At 37.6% G+C, this 18,059-nt stretch overlaps 3 protein-coding genes across 4 annotated transcripts; 2 read left to right on the forward strand and 1 right to left on the reverse strand.

Annotated features, from left to right (window-relative positions):
• Positions 1–5,387: 5,387 nt before the first annotated feature.
• LOC110734541 (squamosa promoter-binding-like protein 17) lies at positions 5,388–11,696 on the forward strand. The gene is made up of 4 exons (XM_021914710.1): positions 5,388–6,498; positions 9,426–9,568; positions 9,663–9,797; positions 10,929–11,696. The coding sequence occupies exons 1-4, from the start codon at positions 6,143–6,145 to the stop codon at positions 11,414–11,416; spliced, it is 1,122 nt and encodes a 373-aa protein (XP_021770402.1). The 5' UTR covers positions 5,388–6,142; the 3' UTR covers positions 11,417–11,696.
• A 549-nt stretch (positions 11,697–12,245) lies between these two features.
• Positions 12,246–15,574, reverse strand: LOC110734542 (G patch domain-containing protein 11-like). 2 transcript variants are annotated; one of them, XM_021914711.1, is made up of 4 exons: positions 14,851–15,574; positions 13,083–13,148; positions 12,844–12,967; positions 12,246–12,749 (listed from the first exon to the last, which is right to left on the reverse strand). In XM_021914711.1, the coding sequence occupies exons 1-3, from the start codon at positions 15,505–15,507 to the stop codon at positions 12,908–12,910; spliced, it is 783 nt and encodes a 260-aa protein (XP_021770403.1). In that variant the 5' UTR covers positions 15,508–15,574; the 3' UTR covers positions 12,246–12,749; positions 12,844–12,907. The 2 variants fall into 2 exon arrangements, with proteins under 2 accessions (XP_021770403.1, XP_021770404.1); XM_021914712.1 differs by having other exon boundaries at positions 12,825–12,967.
• An 895-nt stretch (positions 15,575–16,469) lies between these two features.
• LOC110734543 lies at positions 16,470–17,339 on the forward strand. Its single transcript, XM_021914713.1, has 2 exons — positions 16,470–16,527; positions 16,616–17,339. Exons 1-2 carry the CDS (start codon positions 16,515–16,517, stop codon positions 17,236–17,238), a joined length of 636 nt encoding a protein of 211 aa, XP_021770405.1. The 5' UTR covers positions 16,470–16,514; the 3' UTR covers positions 17,239–17,339.
• Positions 17,340–18,059: the final 720 nt, after the last annotated feature.

Raw genomic sequence — 18,059 nt, forward strand, 5'->3', positions numbered from 1 at the left:
TGCGGTGGTGCTGTGCCACGCGAAGGCACGCACACACGCAAGCACGCTACTGCTGCTTGGTGTTGTTATGCGAGGCATGCACATACGCAAGCACCTAGTGCTAGCGATGGTGCTGCCATGCGAGGCACGCACACATGCTAGCACCTAGTGCTAGCGATGGTGCGCCTAGCACACATGGTGCGCCTATGCTTGCGCCTCGCCATGCAAGGTGCATGCTAGCTCGAGCTAGCCTAGCGTCCACATGGCTAGGCCAATGTGATGCTACGGCTACGCTCGAACTTATTGCTTGTTGATTTTGCGACGCTCGATCTCGACGCCCTAGGCTCGATATCAGACGTCTGTGTTCGTAATACTCTAGTGACTTATCAAATCCTTCGGATTGATTCGTCTGTTTGGATCAGTAGTTCGTTTGGGTTCGACCCGAAGGGTTCAGTCAAGACAAAGCTGTAATACTAATTGTTCATTAATATTACAGATCGGAAGCGGCCTCCACCCAGGCATTCCGATCACTTGATCTCACTAAAGAATTAGCTTCCTGATAATTCTGAACCCTCTATCAGAATAATACACTTGTTGGAAGGACACCATTCCTTTCACTTTTTATGCTTGATGGCATAGAGCTCCGTCGCCTGTATGAAGGCTTCGGCTTCCATTAATGCCTCTTGGAGGGTAGCAACCCTCTTTTTGACCAGGTTGAACTTAAAGGTCGACCCATCCTTCAGACCCTTGAAGAAGTCTTTATAGGCAAATTCGTCAGATAACCCTTGGATCTGAATTCTCATTAGATTGAACCGCCTGACATAGGACCTTAGTCCCTCCTTGTCTCCCTGCTGAATAGCCCCTAAGTCGAGACTTGTCTTTTTGGCAGGGATGTTCATGGAGAAGTTGGACGCGAACAGGTATGCTAGCGTCTTGAAGTTGTTGATACATCCGGCTGGCAGATTGCCAAACCATCGTTGGGCTATGCCCTTCAATGTTGTCGGGAAGCATCAGCACCATGCAGCATCATCCAACCCCTGTAAGTACATGAGGTTGGTGTAAGCCATTAGGTGGTCTTTCGGGTTGGTGGTACCGTTGTAGGTACCAACCAACACGTTCTTAACCTTGGCCGGCTGGGCCGCCTCGGTTATCTCCCTGGAGACTAGCTTGTCGGCTGGCGAGTATGGTGGGACGAAGAGTCCCCTGAAGCTTCCCTTTCCAAAGAATGGGGAGCTTTTGAAGAAGAATAAAACTGGTTCCGGTGATGGTGAAATCGGTCGATGTTCTCTCACCGTAATCAGGTCTCTGTCCCTCTTTAAAGAGGTGGGACCATTCTTCTTATCACTCTTGGTGCTCTTGCCACTCTTAGTCAGGTTTCCGTTAAGAGTGATTGATTTTTGGCTTAATTTTTTGTATCTTCCCCTCAGACGGCACCAAATTGTTTCGGATGAAAACAATAGGACCTTTAGCAGGCCCCTTTTAAGGGAGAAAACTGGTCTCGGTCCCAGTGACGAATGGGTTGAGGATTTCCTGCACAGCATACACACGTAAACTAGCCTCGGGGATGGTTGCCGAGGAAGGCCCCTCCGATACTAAAGTCAGTTCTGTGTACTGAGAGCAAATGCTATGCAAGAGAATTAATTGCTTGAGGCTGGTTGTGAATGAATGTAAGAGGAGACAATTGATGGTTTTTATACCTTTGCTCAATAGAGGAGAATTGGGCCCTTGAAATCAGATGGGCTTGCCATACTGACTGGGCTTGTTGACTTAGCATGCTTTTGGAGAGTTGAACCTTGCGTTGGGCTTTTGTAATTAAATCATTTGGACCGGCCAATTAGGGATGACTGAATTGTACCCAAACAATATATATATTTTCCAAGAAGATTATTAGAAATCAAACCACATGCTAACATAATCAATAAAAAACTTAGTTTAGAATGGACCTCCCTTGAATTAAATCAAGTTATGTAAGTGAACATTCGCATGATATGCCCAAACATCCTCACAAAATATGCAGCTCAAAGATGTCATGATAAATCCAAAACGTGAGTAGATATCAACAATCCGACTGTTGAAAATGAATTCTCATATGTCCTAAACAAGCTCTCAAAATTTCAGCCAAAACTGACCACGAATGACCTTTGACCGAGGTCATCTTTAGGACTGCTCCCTGAAAAACGTGAACAAAGATTGTTCCCAAAAAGATAATCGTTTCTCACACCGTACAAGCTTTGGACTAATACCCATTGTGTAGCCATTGAAAATAAATAATTTCGTTTTCAAATTGTTGTAAAATAAGGTGTATTCAAGACTACGAGGAAGAAATGAACAATAAGATCGGAAAAGTTGATCTCATGAATAATGGAACAAATAAATACAGTATGTCGCGATGCAAATCACTGACTTGAAAACGAAATTCCGGCGCAATCGTGGTGCTCAATTGTATTCGCCGGCACATTCCCTAAGGTTCACACACCACTCTCACACAAATGCACTTTTGGGTAAGAGGTTGGAGTCATATAAACTTATGCCCAAAGAGAAGAAAGTGTTTATTAGCTTAATGTGATTGATGATTGTTGTAATTTGATTTTTACAACCATGAAATATATAATGAAGAAAAGATAATCAAGAGTTGAGAAATCCAAAAGACAAGGCCTTAATCAGATATCAAGGTGAGTTAACAACCTCTTAAAATATCCCATTATTTGGAAATTAAGGGAAGGTTACAAAAGAGAAAAGGAAGAGGAAGAGGAAAAGGAAGAGGAAGAGATGGAGCTCCAACGGTCACCAGGCACGTATACGCGCTCGATCGGGCGGGGCTCGCTCGATCGGGAGATTGCGATTCGGACAATTTCCATAAACTTGCTTGCGGGGTCGGCCAGGTGGATCTCGCCCTACCGGGCGACGAAATATCGCTGGAAACGATTACATAGCACCCTGTCGGGCGTCCAACCGGGCAAACCTCGTCCGACCAGGCGCCTAATCGGACAAATGTGCCAAGGTCAACATTCCATTTTGTTCCTTTATTCCAACAAGAACCATTTAAATATATGATGGTGCATGTTTACCAAATCATGGATAGCCGAATAGTCAAAATGGGTTAATTTTAAATGATCGATTGACTCAAAATGGGTAGAATTTCAATAACCGAATGATGCAAAGTGGATAGAATTTCAATGACCGAATAATGCAAAGTGGGTAGAATTTCATATTTTGGGCCTAAATAGTATATGGAAAATTTCAAAAAATGGATAACGCATTGGATTGTTTATTAGGGTTGTACACAGTTTGGTCTGAACCGTAACCAAATCGAACCAAACCGTATTTTAGCGGTTTGGTTTGGTTTACGATTTATAAAAATGTAGTTTGGTTTAGGATTTTTGTAAATACGATTTACGGTTTGGTTTTGCTTTTCAAAAATTATAAACCAAACCGTAAACCAGTAAACCGAATTTAATAATTATATAATTTTTAAATAAATCATAATAATTATATATATTAAATAAATTAAAAATATAATAATAAAAACATTAAAATCAAAATACAACATAGGGTATACGTATAATATTGTATTATGGCGATGATCAATTGATTGTTATTTTTAGTATGTGTTACCACTTGATTGTTATTTTTATTTGTAATACAATTTAATCCATTTGAGCTAATTATTTAAACTTTGTTATAAGTTAATGAAGTATTATTTGGAAATTTTTAGGAAAAAATGTCGTCTCATTATAAACTGCAAACCAAACCGTATTATTACGGTTTGATTTGGTCCAGTTTGGATATTAACACGCTTTGATTTGGTCTGAAAAATTAACTGCAAAATTGGTTTGGTTTGGTACTCAACCGCACCAAACTGGACCGTGTTCACCCCTATATGTTTATAGCCATTTTTTTTCCTTCCAAGGATCACCCTTTTCACTTTGTCTTCTTTGACCCTTTGATATGTCTTCTTCACTTGATTCCTCCTCTTTCTTGACAATCTCTCTTATTCCCATCAATTTAATTTATATGGAGTACTTTATTTAGTTATCTTCTCTTATATTCCAAAACTTAGATCATATAACTTCAAATTCCCATTTAAAACTAGGTTTTTATGCACCTCATATCAACAAGGTTCTATTTGTACCTCCATTTCAAAGGACATGTTTAATGACTGTTTAAAGTGTGTTATTTTAAGCTATTTTTCTTTTATTTGAATTGTATATAAGAGTATTTGGTTGGGTGTAAGATGCTTTCCACAAAAATATTTTTCTCATTTTCTTGCATTTTTCTTTAGGTTTTAATTCTTTTTGGGTGTTTGGTTTAATTTGTACATGAGTAAAAAAAATAGTTTTTCAATGGTGGACAATAATTCCATTCCTCACCTCACTACCTCCATTTTTTTTTTCTCCTTCATCCTCACCCTTCCACTTCTATTTTCTTTCTCTATAACTTTTCTTATACGAAGTAATGGAGAAAAACAAAGGAAAACTACTTTACAATTTTGTTTTTTTTCTTAAAAAACCATTTTCATTGAGATTGTATTATGTCAAATCATATGAAATCTAACTTAAACCTTATTATTACTTAATTTATCTTAACTTAAAATTCAAAGATAAGAAAACCTATAAGATGAGAAAAACAAAGCTTAAACTCAAAACTTCCATCTTCCATGATTGAGTTTCATCATCATAAAAATCGCCGTTAAAATCCGGACTAAAAAAAAGAACTACTCCATTAGATTAAACAAATAAAATCAAAGGGAAAGAGGGGACCATAACGTCCATAAGTATTATAAGTATTAATTAATTGAAGTGAATGGCTAATCTTCATAATATATAATAGATTAGACCATATTTAAATATTAAAGCACATATTCAAAGTACAAAAATCTTCTGATTTTCTTTTCATTTTCAATTCTTTACAAATTTTCATCTTTTTTACCAACTGTCTAACCTCCACTATTTTTATATACTTTGGACATTAATTTTTTAATTTTCTTATACTCTTGTTAGTGAATTTCTCTAGTTATTTACTCCACTTAACAAGTACGGAGTAGTTAATTAATAATATAAGAGTATAAAAAAGCAAACAAACAACTGCTTGAAAAAGTAACAAAACTTGGAATTTAGAAAAAAAAAAAAAAAAACAATTGACAAAATCTACAAGTTAAATGGACGACAAACATAAACAAAGCTAAAGCGTACAATCTTCGTATTCATTGACACTTTTTTGATTGTTGATTCTATTTCTCTCTTTACACAAAAAAAACAGCTCGGAGCAACTGGCCAAACTTTTTCGACTTTTAGGTGTAACTCTTTATACTCCCTTTACTCGAGGTCATCTGCAACAAAGGACAATATTTTGGACTTTTAGGCAAAACTTTCAGAGGAGTTTTAATTGAGTTTTGGTGGGTTTAATTAAGGTTGAAAATGAAGGGAAAAGGAGCGGTCCCACTTAATTTTGTTTTGAGTGGGTTTTAGTTAGTGGGTAATAGGTGGTGGAGGGGACCACTAACCAAAAAAATGGGTAATAGTGGGTAATTGATAGTTAAATATTACTCAAAAAGAAAAGAAAAAAATTTGTTGCAAATAATATAGAGCACTCATTTTAGGTAAATATTGCAGATAATTGCGGACGGAGGGAATATTAGATTCGAGTCGATTTCTATCGCACACACTTTTAACTATGCACCATATAAAGCATACGATATACGAGTACACATCTTTTTATTGACCCCACCATTCAAGGTGTGCCATCATCCTTCCTTACCTTACCTAACGACTGTCGATTAATCGATTATATTATCTTCCATTTTTCTCCCGCAACAAATATGTCTCTCTGAATGAAACTCCACAAATTCAGAGAGACGAAGAACTAAGATTACTGTTGAAAGGTTTAATTTTTTAAAATTTTTTGTCCAAAAATTGAGGAGAGAGAAAGTGAGAGTATATGTACTGTTAACTCGAGTTGTCATGGCCCATAACAAGTCGCTCTTGTCTGCTATCTTTCCAATTCCACACTAAAAAGAAACAAACACCACTCTTTTTAAAATCCCACATAAACCCAGTTAAAAAAATTCATTCATCCCATTTCTCTCTCTAAAAAAATGTACCCAATTTCTCTCTCCTCAAAATCATGAAGAATTGGGCATAAACAACCATACTCACTCACTCTCATGGGTTCCAACTACATGAACGTTGAAGGGTCTTCAACTTCCTCTTCTGGGTTGTCTGATTCAATCAACGGTCTTAAATTTGGTCAGAAAATCTACTTTGAGGATGTGGGTAGCGGCGGCGGCGGTTCCGGCAAGTCTTCCGGCGCCGGCGGTGGCGGTTGTGGGCCGGTGAAAAAGGGAGGGAAGGCGGTATTGCAAAGCGGGCAGCCGCCGCGGTGTCAAGTGGAAGGGTGTAATACAGATCTTAGTGATGCAAAAACATATTATTCAAGGCATAAAGTTTGTGGCATGCACTCTAAATCACCTATTGTCATTGTTGCTGGTATTGAGCAGCGTTTTTGCCAGCAGTGTAGCAGGTCTCTTTTTCATTATTTCTCTCTTTAGTTTGGAAAAATTTATCAATTTTTTGACAATTTCTTTGATTTTTTAATTTATTATTTTTTTAATTTTTGATGTTTATTATCTTGTTGTTAATCATGGGTTGTGTTTTATTTTGATTAATTTTAGAGTTTGTATCTGATTTTGCTTGGTCTAATTGATTATACCTGTCCTTTTCTGTGATCATAAAATTTGTTATTTATCAATCATTTAATGTGGCCAAGTCTCTGAAATCTGAAGATTTTATCTAAAAAAATATAAATATTAGTAATTTATTTTTGTTGGATTAAGTGGGGACTGATTTATTGAGTAATTAATAAGGAAAACAGATTTGATTTTTGTGATTTGTGGATGAGAAATTTTTTTTTTAAAAAGAAAAAAACAAAAATTATTATGTGGTACTGGTGTTAGGTCTAATTAATATATATTTTTTTTCATACTTCTGGGGTTAGGTAATGATAGTTTGTGCTTAAAGAATTCCTTACTTATAATTTATGACATTACATTAATAGGATGTTGATAGTCGCATTTAGGAGATTTGGAGTGAAAAGGATATAGCATAACATTACATTACATTATTAGGGTGTTGATAGTTGCATTTAGGAGATTTGGAGTGAAACGAAAAGAATATAGCAATTGACATTGTGTTGTATTACTTGGACATTATTGAAGTGTAATCTTGGTAAGTTGGTTGAACAGGAATGGTTGTAAGAGATTGTTTAGCTTGAAGGATGAGAGAAGTCAGGCATTGGTCGTTACTTGTAATCGGTCCTTGTGTAGGATGGATATTTTCAGAGATAAGAATTAGAATTTTAAGCTTCGCTTACAGTGAAAAATGATTGTTAGACAAGGCTAAAGAGGCCAAGTATCTGGAGGTCATGTTCTGTTTGTCGCTTTTGGCTTTGAAGAAGACAGAAAGAATAACATGTTCAAAGCATTTGCTGTTTAAGAGTTCACACTACTGTCACTGGTACCTTTGGGCTTTGGCTTTATAACATTTATTTGTCATAGTACTGTTTCTGTTTCTTGGCTCCTTCCACTATTAGTGTCCCAAATTTAATTAATAGGGTAAGGGGAGTAATGGAAAACATATACCAATTGCTGAACACCCCTCCCTCCCCGACAACCCAATAAATTTTATGATTAGCAACTTGAAGTGCTTTTGCCTTTCAGAAAAGGACTTTGATTTTTGTCCTTCCATTGTTTAAAAAGCTATTGCATGTACAGTCCATGCCCATGAATCAAGTTGCTAGTTACTTGGAATTGTAAAATTCCTTTAACGGTGGCTTTCATTTCATTCATCATGGCTTTCTTTCCTTTACATCTTCGAGTAGGGGGTGCTGGGGGTTTGTGTTGGTATTTCTTCTTTAGAAAACATATGTATCGACTATAGTTGATAGTTCTTTGCTACTTATTTAGGGTAGCCATTGTATCATCTACGGTGAAGTTTATGTAGAAAATGCATGAGGGATGATGTTATTATAGCGAGTCCTCATGTTTTCGAGATATTAGATATAGATCTAGATATTACAGTGCTATTGATCAATACACTATGACATATTGACATACCTCAGATGATTCATGTGTAGCAAAATACAAAAATCACTTGTCAATAAAGAACTCTTTCTCTATGTAGCTGGAAACTGTTACAAAGTTTTCTGATGGAGAATTGTAATGTTGTGTTCTAAGTTCTAACTTGTAGTAATACCTAATTTTTGTCATTGTTGGGGAGAATGATCAGATGTTTACAATGGAGACTTTTAGTTCATTATGTGGAGCAACAGTAGTAGCTTTTCTAAACTGCTCACCATTGTGGACTCAACTAAAGATACATAAGGATTCCTTCCTTCATGCCACATATTATATGACGTCGTCTCCCATGCACTACTCCACAACCAAGATGTTAGGCTTTTATGCCACTGATTGTAGAATCCCTGGTTTTGTCAAAGCCACAGGAATTAGTAGAATAAACATTAATCAGTATAATGGAACATTACATTAGTGAAGCCCAATGTTTGAAGGTTAGGCATTCAATTTTGACTTGCATTAATTTTGGCCTGACAAGTCAGTCAACACCTGATCTAATTATGATAGTGTGTGAGGTGAGAATGATGTGTATTGTGTGGCATGCCATTCCTTTTGAGTTCTTTTACTTCCAAAGGGAATTTGTTTTGTTCTGACATTCAGTGATTCAGGTGAAGCAGAAAAATAGACATTCCATGTTCCTTTATGCTCTTGTTGCTTTTAATACCTTTTTTTTTTTTTTTTTTTTTTTCAATAACCACTGGAGTTGGCCATTGTTGCTGAATTATAGTCTTCTGATATAGACATGTTTTGACATGTCCACAACAAAAATGATTGTGGTATGAAGTTCTCTCGGGGTTGGCCTTCGTTTTAGTAAAGTATACTATTCATCTTACATTTTTAGTTATACATCTGCATTTTGTCATTAGTGAACATTAAAAAGGGGCTGGTGCCTTATATAGATTTTATAAGAGATTTTTAATGCAATGGCTAGTACAATCTGTAGAAATTGATACAGCTGTGTATAAATTAGAACATAAGCAGTTTTTGTTTTATTTATCGGTCTTTAAAATTGTCTAGTCTTCTAGTAAGAAGACTAAAAATTGATCAGTTGATTCCTATTCTATTTCGCTTTTCATAAATAGTTTTTTTTATTAAAGTTCAATTTTTGTGACTTTTGACCTAGTATAAACATGTAATGAATAACAGCAGCTTTATAAAGTGATCTAGTGGTGTAACACTGTTAATTTATGTGTTGTCCAATCAACTTCAAAGCTTAATTTGACGTATGTATTTAAGAAAATTTAAAAATTGAGAGAATTTACACCTTGGGTGCTTCATTCTTACAACAAAATTGTGTTAATTGGTCATTTTATCTTAGATTTCATCGACTTCCTGAATTTGACCAAGGGAAACGAAGCTGTCGCAGACGCCTTGCTGGTCATAATGAACGTCGAAGAAAACCACCACCTGGATCTTTGTTATCATCACGTTTGGGACGTCTCTCTTCTTCCTTTTTTGGTGGTGAGCCATAGTAACTTTAGGGTCTTTTCAGGTATGTATATTATAACTTGAGAAGATGGCTTTTTGCTAAGAAACTTTATTCATGTCATTGCAGACAACACCAGCAAAAATGGTGGGTTTTTATTGGACTTCTCTTCGTATTCAAGGCAGTCTGAAAAGGATCTGTGGCCAGGTTCAGAAACCTCTGAGCAGGTATCTGGAAGTCAGTCCAGGTCCATTGTGTGGCCAGGTGATGTAATCCTGCAATCTGTACACTGAACCTACTACATTGCATCTAGCGAGAAAAATCCATTTAAACCCACTAACTAGTAGTTACACGAGTTCTTATCATTTGTGTTCAAAAAATAAATTATTAATACTACTGCTAATATTTGAATCTACTACTGATGCTCTTGTTACTTTGATCTACTAATAATTTTATTTAATAGTATCATCTCCCTATTAAAGTCTTCCGTACCAATAAAACCTTCATATTTTTTGGGGCATATTATTCATACTGTCTTATGATTTCAAATACCATATTAAACAAAACCCCAAGTGTATTGTAAATTTGTAATCATCCCAACTAGTGTATTGTGACTTTGTACCTGTTCTGCGTATCGAAGCGTACTATGTATTAGGTAACCCTGTCATCATTATAAGAAGTTCATGTTCAGATTCAAGTTTGATATAAGGCTATAAATTAATGTAATAGAAACGAGTTCAAAATTTCTGCATGAAGTGTATCTTGTGGACGTCCATGATAATATATCTCCTGTCCTAAGTACAAAGTATGTTTTGGTTGTACTGAGAATATTGGGGGATGGGGGGGGGGGGTGGAAATATTTTGTTGGGATGGTGTATATGATTTATCGTGAATGGAACATTCCTTGATAATCACACAAATTACTACTGTTGCATTTTTTTTTCACCAAACATGCTGTCATTTTTCAAGTTAAATCATTCACTTGCTACTTCAAGGGGAAAAATTGTTTCTTCTATTTACTTCTACTTAAACTGCTAATTTTTCATGACTTACAAATTCTGTTAAAACTCTTTATTTGTGGATGATTGATCTTTTCAATTGTCCTTGTTTTGATAATTCTCATTATAGAGTTTCAGCGGATAACAAATACTCCCTTTGAACCATTTTGACTTTTGCGCTATTTACATATACTTCGTATTAATTTGAAAATTGTTGTTGTTGCCGGGTTTTTTTTTTTTTTTTTTTTTTTTTTTTTTGTAAAACTAAGATGTAGGATAAAAATTATCATGTTAAGTTATTGGATTTGTCTTGAGATAACCTGAAACATAATAAACTTTGTAGAATTTCAGAAGTCTTGGAATTTGCCTCATTTTTTTCAGCATGTTACATCTACAGGCCACTCTGAGGATCATCCTTCGAAGATGTATCTGCATGGTTCAGCTAGTGAGTCCAGTTATTCCTTCCCTTCTGGAGAATGTATCACAGGCGTCTCATCTGACTCTAGCTGTGCTCTCTCTCTTCTGTCAAATCAATCTTGGGGCTCCAGAAACAGTTCATCAGGTACTGCACTTGGTAACTCGATGAACGTTGATGGAACTCCCGTCTCCCAGTGTAATGCAGCTCATGGTGTTACAGTTGCACACTTTCCAAACAGCAGCTCATCATGGGGTTTTAAAGGCAATAATGATGCTAGTTGTGGTTTACATGGTGTGCCATCTGGTCATTTGGGACTTGGCCAAATCTCCCAACCACATTATAATGGTCAATTTCATGGTGATCTTCTGATGGACCATGTCCAAGCTGGCGGACAGCAATACATGGATGTTGACCATTCTAGGGCTTACAACTCAAACAACACAAACCATGTGGACTGGTCACTTTGACTGTACTTTTCTCTGCTTTGTACTGAGGAAAAGCAAGTGTTGCTGTGATTTATGTAGAGCCCTCTATGATGACTGCACTGTGTTTCTCAAATCCTTAACTTGGTTTTTAATTTTCTTAGGTGTGTAGCATAACAGAATGATACTCCACCTGTTATCCGCACCACTGACTATTGTTGTGGGATTGAACTGACTATTTGTCCCGCTGCTTGTATTTTCTGTTTCCCTGAAAGGATCAAATACTGTTGTGCTTTGCTATTTGATCAGAATCACTGTCTGCTCATTACCCCTCTTCTGTATCTGTTTTGCCTTGACCTATGGCAGTATCAGATGCGAAAAAGCAAGTGCTTTAACGACTATTGCAACTTGATCCGCAGGACAGGTAGTGCATGACTGAATCTATAAAGGGCCGTTTACATTATGCTTTAGTTTGTTTAGTTCCCTTTTTATGTATATGGGACCTTACTCTTGACTACCTGACTACGATTTTATAAGCATTATCGATTTAAAAAACTATAGCAGGGTGTTGATTTCTCCTTAGTTTCCTACGAAGTATTTTGTTATGACTATCTTTATTTTCCCCTGAAAACTTGTTATGACTATCTCATCTCATTTTATTTAGAAGCATACTTGCTTTTAGTCATAAAAGAAACATAATTGAAGACTTGGCGCACTCGTTGCCGTGAAACTTCAGCAAAACATTTGAAAATTAATGCTTGCTTTAGGATGAGGTGACCAAACAGTTGTTCTAATTATGTCATACAGATTCCCCCGTCTTAGCCGTCTGTAGCTGGCCCCTGTTACAATGATTCTGTAGGTGATACTCCCCACAGTCAACAACAGCTATTTCAATATATTAGTAACTCTGGTCTGTAAATCACAAGTTAAAAGTGGTTTTCTAAAATGCACATGGAAGTGTCAGTTTACAACGTTAACATAATCAATATTCAACCCCAGTGCACAGCTGCACAGCTACAGTGAAACTTGCAGAGAGGCTGCTAATAGGCACGATACAGTCATCCCTAGTTACAAGCAATACAATGAGAGTATGCATCAATAGCCAACTCACTACCAAATTTTCAACAATGGAGACATCCGACGTGGGTTATATGCCTACACGTATTGCAACCCGGCACCCCGTCCAGTCTGGCAACAATGTCAGTCCGGCACCCATTCCAGTCTGGCCAAAATGTCAACCATATCACCATCACCCATGCTCTGTTTCACCACCTAAACCAAAGCAAGGAGGTGTACCCTCTCCCATAAGCAAGGACATTGATACGACATCCCATAATTTAAGCAAACCCAATCTAATGAAGTGGGTCTTCAATAATTTCTGCGAGAAAGCAGCACATGGATTAATATGAGTTGACCAACATAAAGAGAAGGGTCAAGAATTTGCAGTCACAACCATAATTGCCCAGTCTTACAGAAGATATGAATGAACATTCCCATAATCAGCAATTAGCCCCTCTACACTGTCAAGAAATCACTTCAATGGTCATCTTCGTTTAGTCCAGGGCAGTTGGAGAGGAGAGCTTCCATGGATTCATACTGAAATTAATAAGGTAGGTAAATTTCAGGGGTTAGCTATCAAATGATGCACCTACTGTTTGCCTTTTTAACAATATTAATATTGAAAAGGCCTCACAGTGATTTAGACACACACCTGACATCCACAAAAGAGGCAATAGTAATGTTCTTCTCTAAGCTTCTCCAATAACACTAGCAAATCCTGTATCAAATGCACCAGAACTGTCATTTAGTGAACTCATATAGTAAAAAAAGAAATAACTGTAACACACCATCCAAACAACCATGAATAGATGCTTTTCATTTTAGACATATATGTGGCAAGATGAAAAACAAAATCAGCCATATAATTAGCAAGCCAAGGACTACACTCAAATCAATTGGTGTAATAAGCAGCACTATCAACCATAGCTGGCCATAGTAAGTAGCACTCCCAGGCATAGCCTCAGCTAGATGTGCAAACGAATCTTATCAATTGCAGACATTAAGAATCATTAGCGATAATAGGCACTATATCAATGACACTTAGCAGATCACTGAGATGGGTATGCAGGGCCAAAAGAATCGCAGATGCTAGATAAAAGAATCACCTTGTTTTAACAAACATTTCTCTCACATAACTACATGAGACATGAAAATTCTTCACACTGATACACTAGATATTCTGCTATCTATGAAATCCTTTCCTGCATGTGATTCCCACAACTTTACACCCTCACATTGATGGGAAATTTAGAAGGAGAGAAGACAACATGCATTTCAACTGAATGACACCAGACAGATCAAAATCCCCCATCATCATATAACCATACATTTTGATCCACCGGGCCACGAGTCCACAGCCACAAACCACATAAAAAGAAGTCATAGTACTCAGTGCCGAGAAACAGAATTTTTTATTTCAAGTGTAAACCAAACTCTTTTCAAGTGAATACTATTCAATATATATAAGATGGCTCCGTTATTCATTATAAAGAAAAAACAAATGGATCAGTTATTCCATTCCTTTTCAACACCTAACAGGCTAACACAAAACCAAACAAAAAATATGTTGTTAACCCAAAAACACATGATACTGACAAAGTATTATTCAGGAATCAGGATCCAACAGTCATAGATAGAGCCTGGTCACAATTCACATAACTCCATGTGTAGAAATTAACAAAAAAATCCAAGTGAGACTCGAGTAAGGATATCAGCAACACGAAGTACAATACAAGAATACCTACATAAACCAAACCGCTTATAGTCTTCACCCAATTAAGCTTATGAAAGTGAAAAAAAAAAAAAAAATCACCCAATTAAGCTTGTGGAAGTGAAATAACAAACTTACTGGAAGATAGTAATCAATATGGCTAATCGGCTATCACCGGAACTAAAGATTTCTGTCAACTTAAAAGTGGAATGTCTTTGCAAATATAATGTTACTAGCTTAATAGCACAAGGAAATCCTACATTATACGAGTATGATAGAAGAACACAGATGCTAACCAAAAACAGATATTTCCTTAAAAACACTCAACCTCAAAAGTCTTCACCCATTCAAGTTATAAAAAGCAAATAACAATGTCTAAACAACATCAATTTAGAGGATGGATGCCAGCCGTACAGCGATAATTTGCACCAAAAGGTCCAGTAATATCATTGCAACTTCGACTCTGCAAACTGGCATTCTAATTTTATTTAAGAAAACAAAATATTGGGCAATATCAAACAATATATGATCACAAAATTACTCCACTAAAGATAAATCATGAATACAATTAACCTAAATTGAACACAATCCAACCATTTTCCATCACAAGAAAATAACCATCAAACTCAAACACATCACAATGCTAATAAAAAACACAGCTCAAAATTCAAACAACTAATACAACAAATACAGTTCCAATAAAATATACCTCTTCAGTAATCACTTCCTCTTCCTCCTCCTCATCTTCCCCATCATCATCTTCCTCCTTCTCCAGCTCAACCGCCGGCTCTCGATTCTCCAACTGATCAAGCGCCGCCTTCGCCTTATTATAGTTAATCACAACCCTCTTACTCTTCCATTGCATTTTTTGTCGAACCCCGAAATCCTCCAACATAACCTCTTCCGTCTTCTTCTTCCACACTTCCCTATCTTTCTCTCTCTTCACCCTCTCCTTCGCCGGATCCTCCCGCCCAATTCCCGACCTCGACCGGCGTATCTCCAACCCAATTGGCTCCTCTCGACCCACTGATCCCTCCTTTCCTAGCCCTTTTCCTGGGGTATACCCCATTTTTTTCAGCAATTTGAACCCAATATTTGATTGAGGAATTGCTGATTGTAGATTTTCTAGGGTTTGTTCATCTTCTTCTAGTTGTTTTCGCTCTTTTTGATGTTGCCATGTTTGGAATTTGGGTTTCTTCTTTGAGGGTGGCTGTGATGAATTGGATAGGGTTTTGGGGGCGAGTTTTTTGGGTTTGGGAGGTTGAGAAGGTTCGGTTATAATGAACTTTGAGAGATCTCCCATGTAATCTTCATCTTCTTCTTCTGGTGATTTTGGTTTGTCGTCAGTTGCTTCTGTATCCGCCATTGATGAGAACTTGCGAAAGTTGAAGTGTCTGACCGTATAAGAGGTAGGTGTGCTTAGGTGCTGGGATTTGTTAAACATCGCCCGCGTTTTTTCTACATAAAGCCCACATTTTTTAAAAATGTTGACATTATTGCCCTTGTTTTAATTTTTACCGAAAATAAAATTTTTCACTCATAAAAAATGTGGAGCAGGACTGGATCGCCGAGTGAAACCGAAGAGCCCTCAACGTCGGGTAGATGCACCGGAGAGACGCCGTTGACGCCGGAAAAGGAGGTACGAAGCCATCTAAAACCACGAATTGGCGGCTGGCGTCCTGCCGGGACGCCGTGACCGTAGTGGTGGCGCCTAGCCAGGACGCCGCCACCGTGGCTCTGGCGCCTGGCCAGGACGCCGCCACCGTGGCCGTGGCGTCTGGCCAATGTGATTCTGATCGATTCAACGTACAAGACAAACAAGTATAAGTTTCCACTGGTTGAGATGGTTGGGATGACTCCAACGAACCAGAACTTTTTGATTGGTTATGCAGTTATGAAGGATGAGACGGTTGCGAGTTACCGTTGGGTGTTGGAGAAGTTGAGAAATTACATCGGCCCAAGTGTTCAGCCATCGGCCATCGTCAGCGATTGTGAGGGAGGTCTCTTTGCCCCTATAGCGGAGCTGTTTCCGGAGTCGAGCCATTTACTGTGCACATGGCACATCAACAAATGCGTGAAAGTCAAAGCCTACAACCTTTTCAACAAGAACTTAGATTCAGCAGAGAGATTGGTAAATGGTAAGTGGCGGAAGATCCTGCAAGCTACCACGGAGGCAGAGTACGACCGAGCCTTGGATAACTTCAAGGATGCATACCAATGGTGCCCGGCAATCGTAGACTATGTGATGCAGCAGTGGGTGCCTCAGAGGGAAAAGTTTGTCAAATATTGGACAAACCAAGTTCTTCATTTATCGCCACGTGTCGTGGTCGTACATCGTCATCAAGTGGTAGTCAAACATCTTCGTCGGTGAATATGCCCGGCACCGGTACGGTACTTTAGTTTAATTTACTTTTTAGAGTGTTTGTTTAGTTTTCTGCTAACTTGTTAATTGTGTTTTTTGATGTGTGCAACAGGCAGAATGGACATTGAACATTTTCCATATAAAGACAGGATCCCTAACATCATGATGCCGTTCCTGGACGGGTGGAATGATGTGGTTGCAGATGGTAACTGTGGATTTCGGGTTGTGGCTGATGTGTTTCAGATGGGTGAAGACAACTACGGTTTAGTGCGTCAGTTGATGTACAGTGAAATCGCCTCAAACCGAGCTGTTTATCGCCACGTGTACGGACAGGACTTGGATAGGTCTCTGCAGCGTATCCGGTGGGGAGGAGGACGTTGCGGTCAAAATCATTGGTTCGACGCGCCCCTTGATCTCTTCGCCGTTGCAAACATCTACAAGTGTGCAGTGATGCATTTCGGCCTTGGTTTGCATGGTCGAGCTTACTATCCGTGTACCACGGTTCTGCCTTGGTGTTCGCGTGAGACCGTCACCAGACCGGTAAGAGAGGTTGCTATTGGATTTCTGGGGCCGTCATACAGACATTTCATCCGACTGGACCTGTCACCCGATTTTCCGGTCCCACCGATTATACCAACGTGGTACACCATTCGTACAGCAAGCGTAGAGGGCTGGGATGCGTTATATCATGACCGGGTGCAGCAGTGGAACAATCTAGTTGCCTTTTCTATGTGACCTAATATTGCTATTGCTATGTTTTTCCCATTTATTTAATTTTCGGATTCTAATTTTCGTATTTAGTTTTCCCATTTAAATGTGAACCTGTATTTAGTTTTCGTATGCCCACTAATTACAACTTAAAATAAAAGTTATAAAAACTAAAAATATAATGTCAAATTCTAAGAACTTAAAATAATAATTATAAGAACAGATAATGTTAACTTTTACAAACAACTAGGAAAATGTTTTATAAATGCACTGCCGACATATCAATAATCTCTCTGTGACGCCCACTGCCACTGCTCAAGGGCCCGTTCCAGTTCATCAATAACAGCTCTGCCTGTTGCAGTTCATCAATAACAGCTCTGCCTGTTGCAGTCATCAATAACAAAGTGAAAAATATAAAATTATAAAAACTTAAAAAAAGAAGAACATCAAAATTTTAAAAAAAATTTATAACAAAAAAAAGGGAACATAAAATTTTTTTTAAGTAAAAAAACTAATTCAAAAAAAAAAAAACAAGAACAATAAACAAGAACATAAAATTAAAAATTAAAAAAAAAAAAAAGAGGAACATAAAATTTTTTTAAAAAAAAACCAACAAAATTTAAAACAAAATAAAAAAAAAATCAGAAACATAAAATTTAAAATTAAAAAAAAGAAAAACAAATTTAAAAAAAAATCAAAAAAAAAATAATTATTTTCGAAAATTAAATTTCAAATTTAAAACCAAAAAAAAATTAAAAAAAAAAATAAAAAGGCGGCGGCGCCTAGGCCAGACGCCGTGACGGTGGCGGCGGCGTCTAGCCCAGACGCCACTACCACGGCGGCGGCGC

The sequence above is a fragment of the Chenopodium quinoa genome, unplaced genomic scaffold (genome assembly GCF_001683475.1).
Source record: "Chenopodium quinoa cultivar QQ74 unplaced genomic scaffold, ASM168347v1, whole genome shotgun sequence".
NCBI lineage: Eukaryota > Viridiplantae > Streptophyta > Magnoliopsida > Caryophyllales > Amaranthaceae > Chenopodium > Chenopodium quinoa.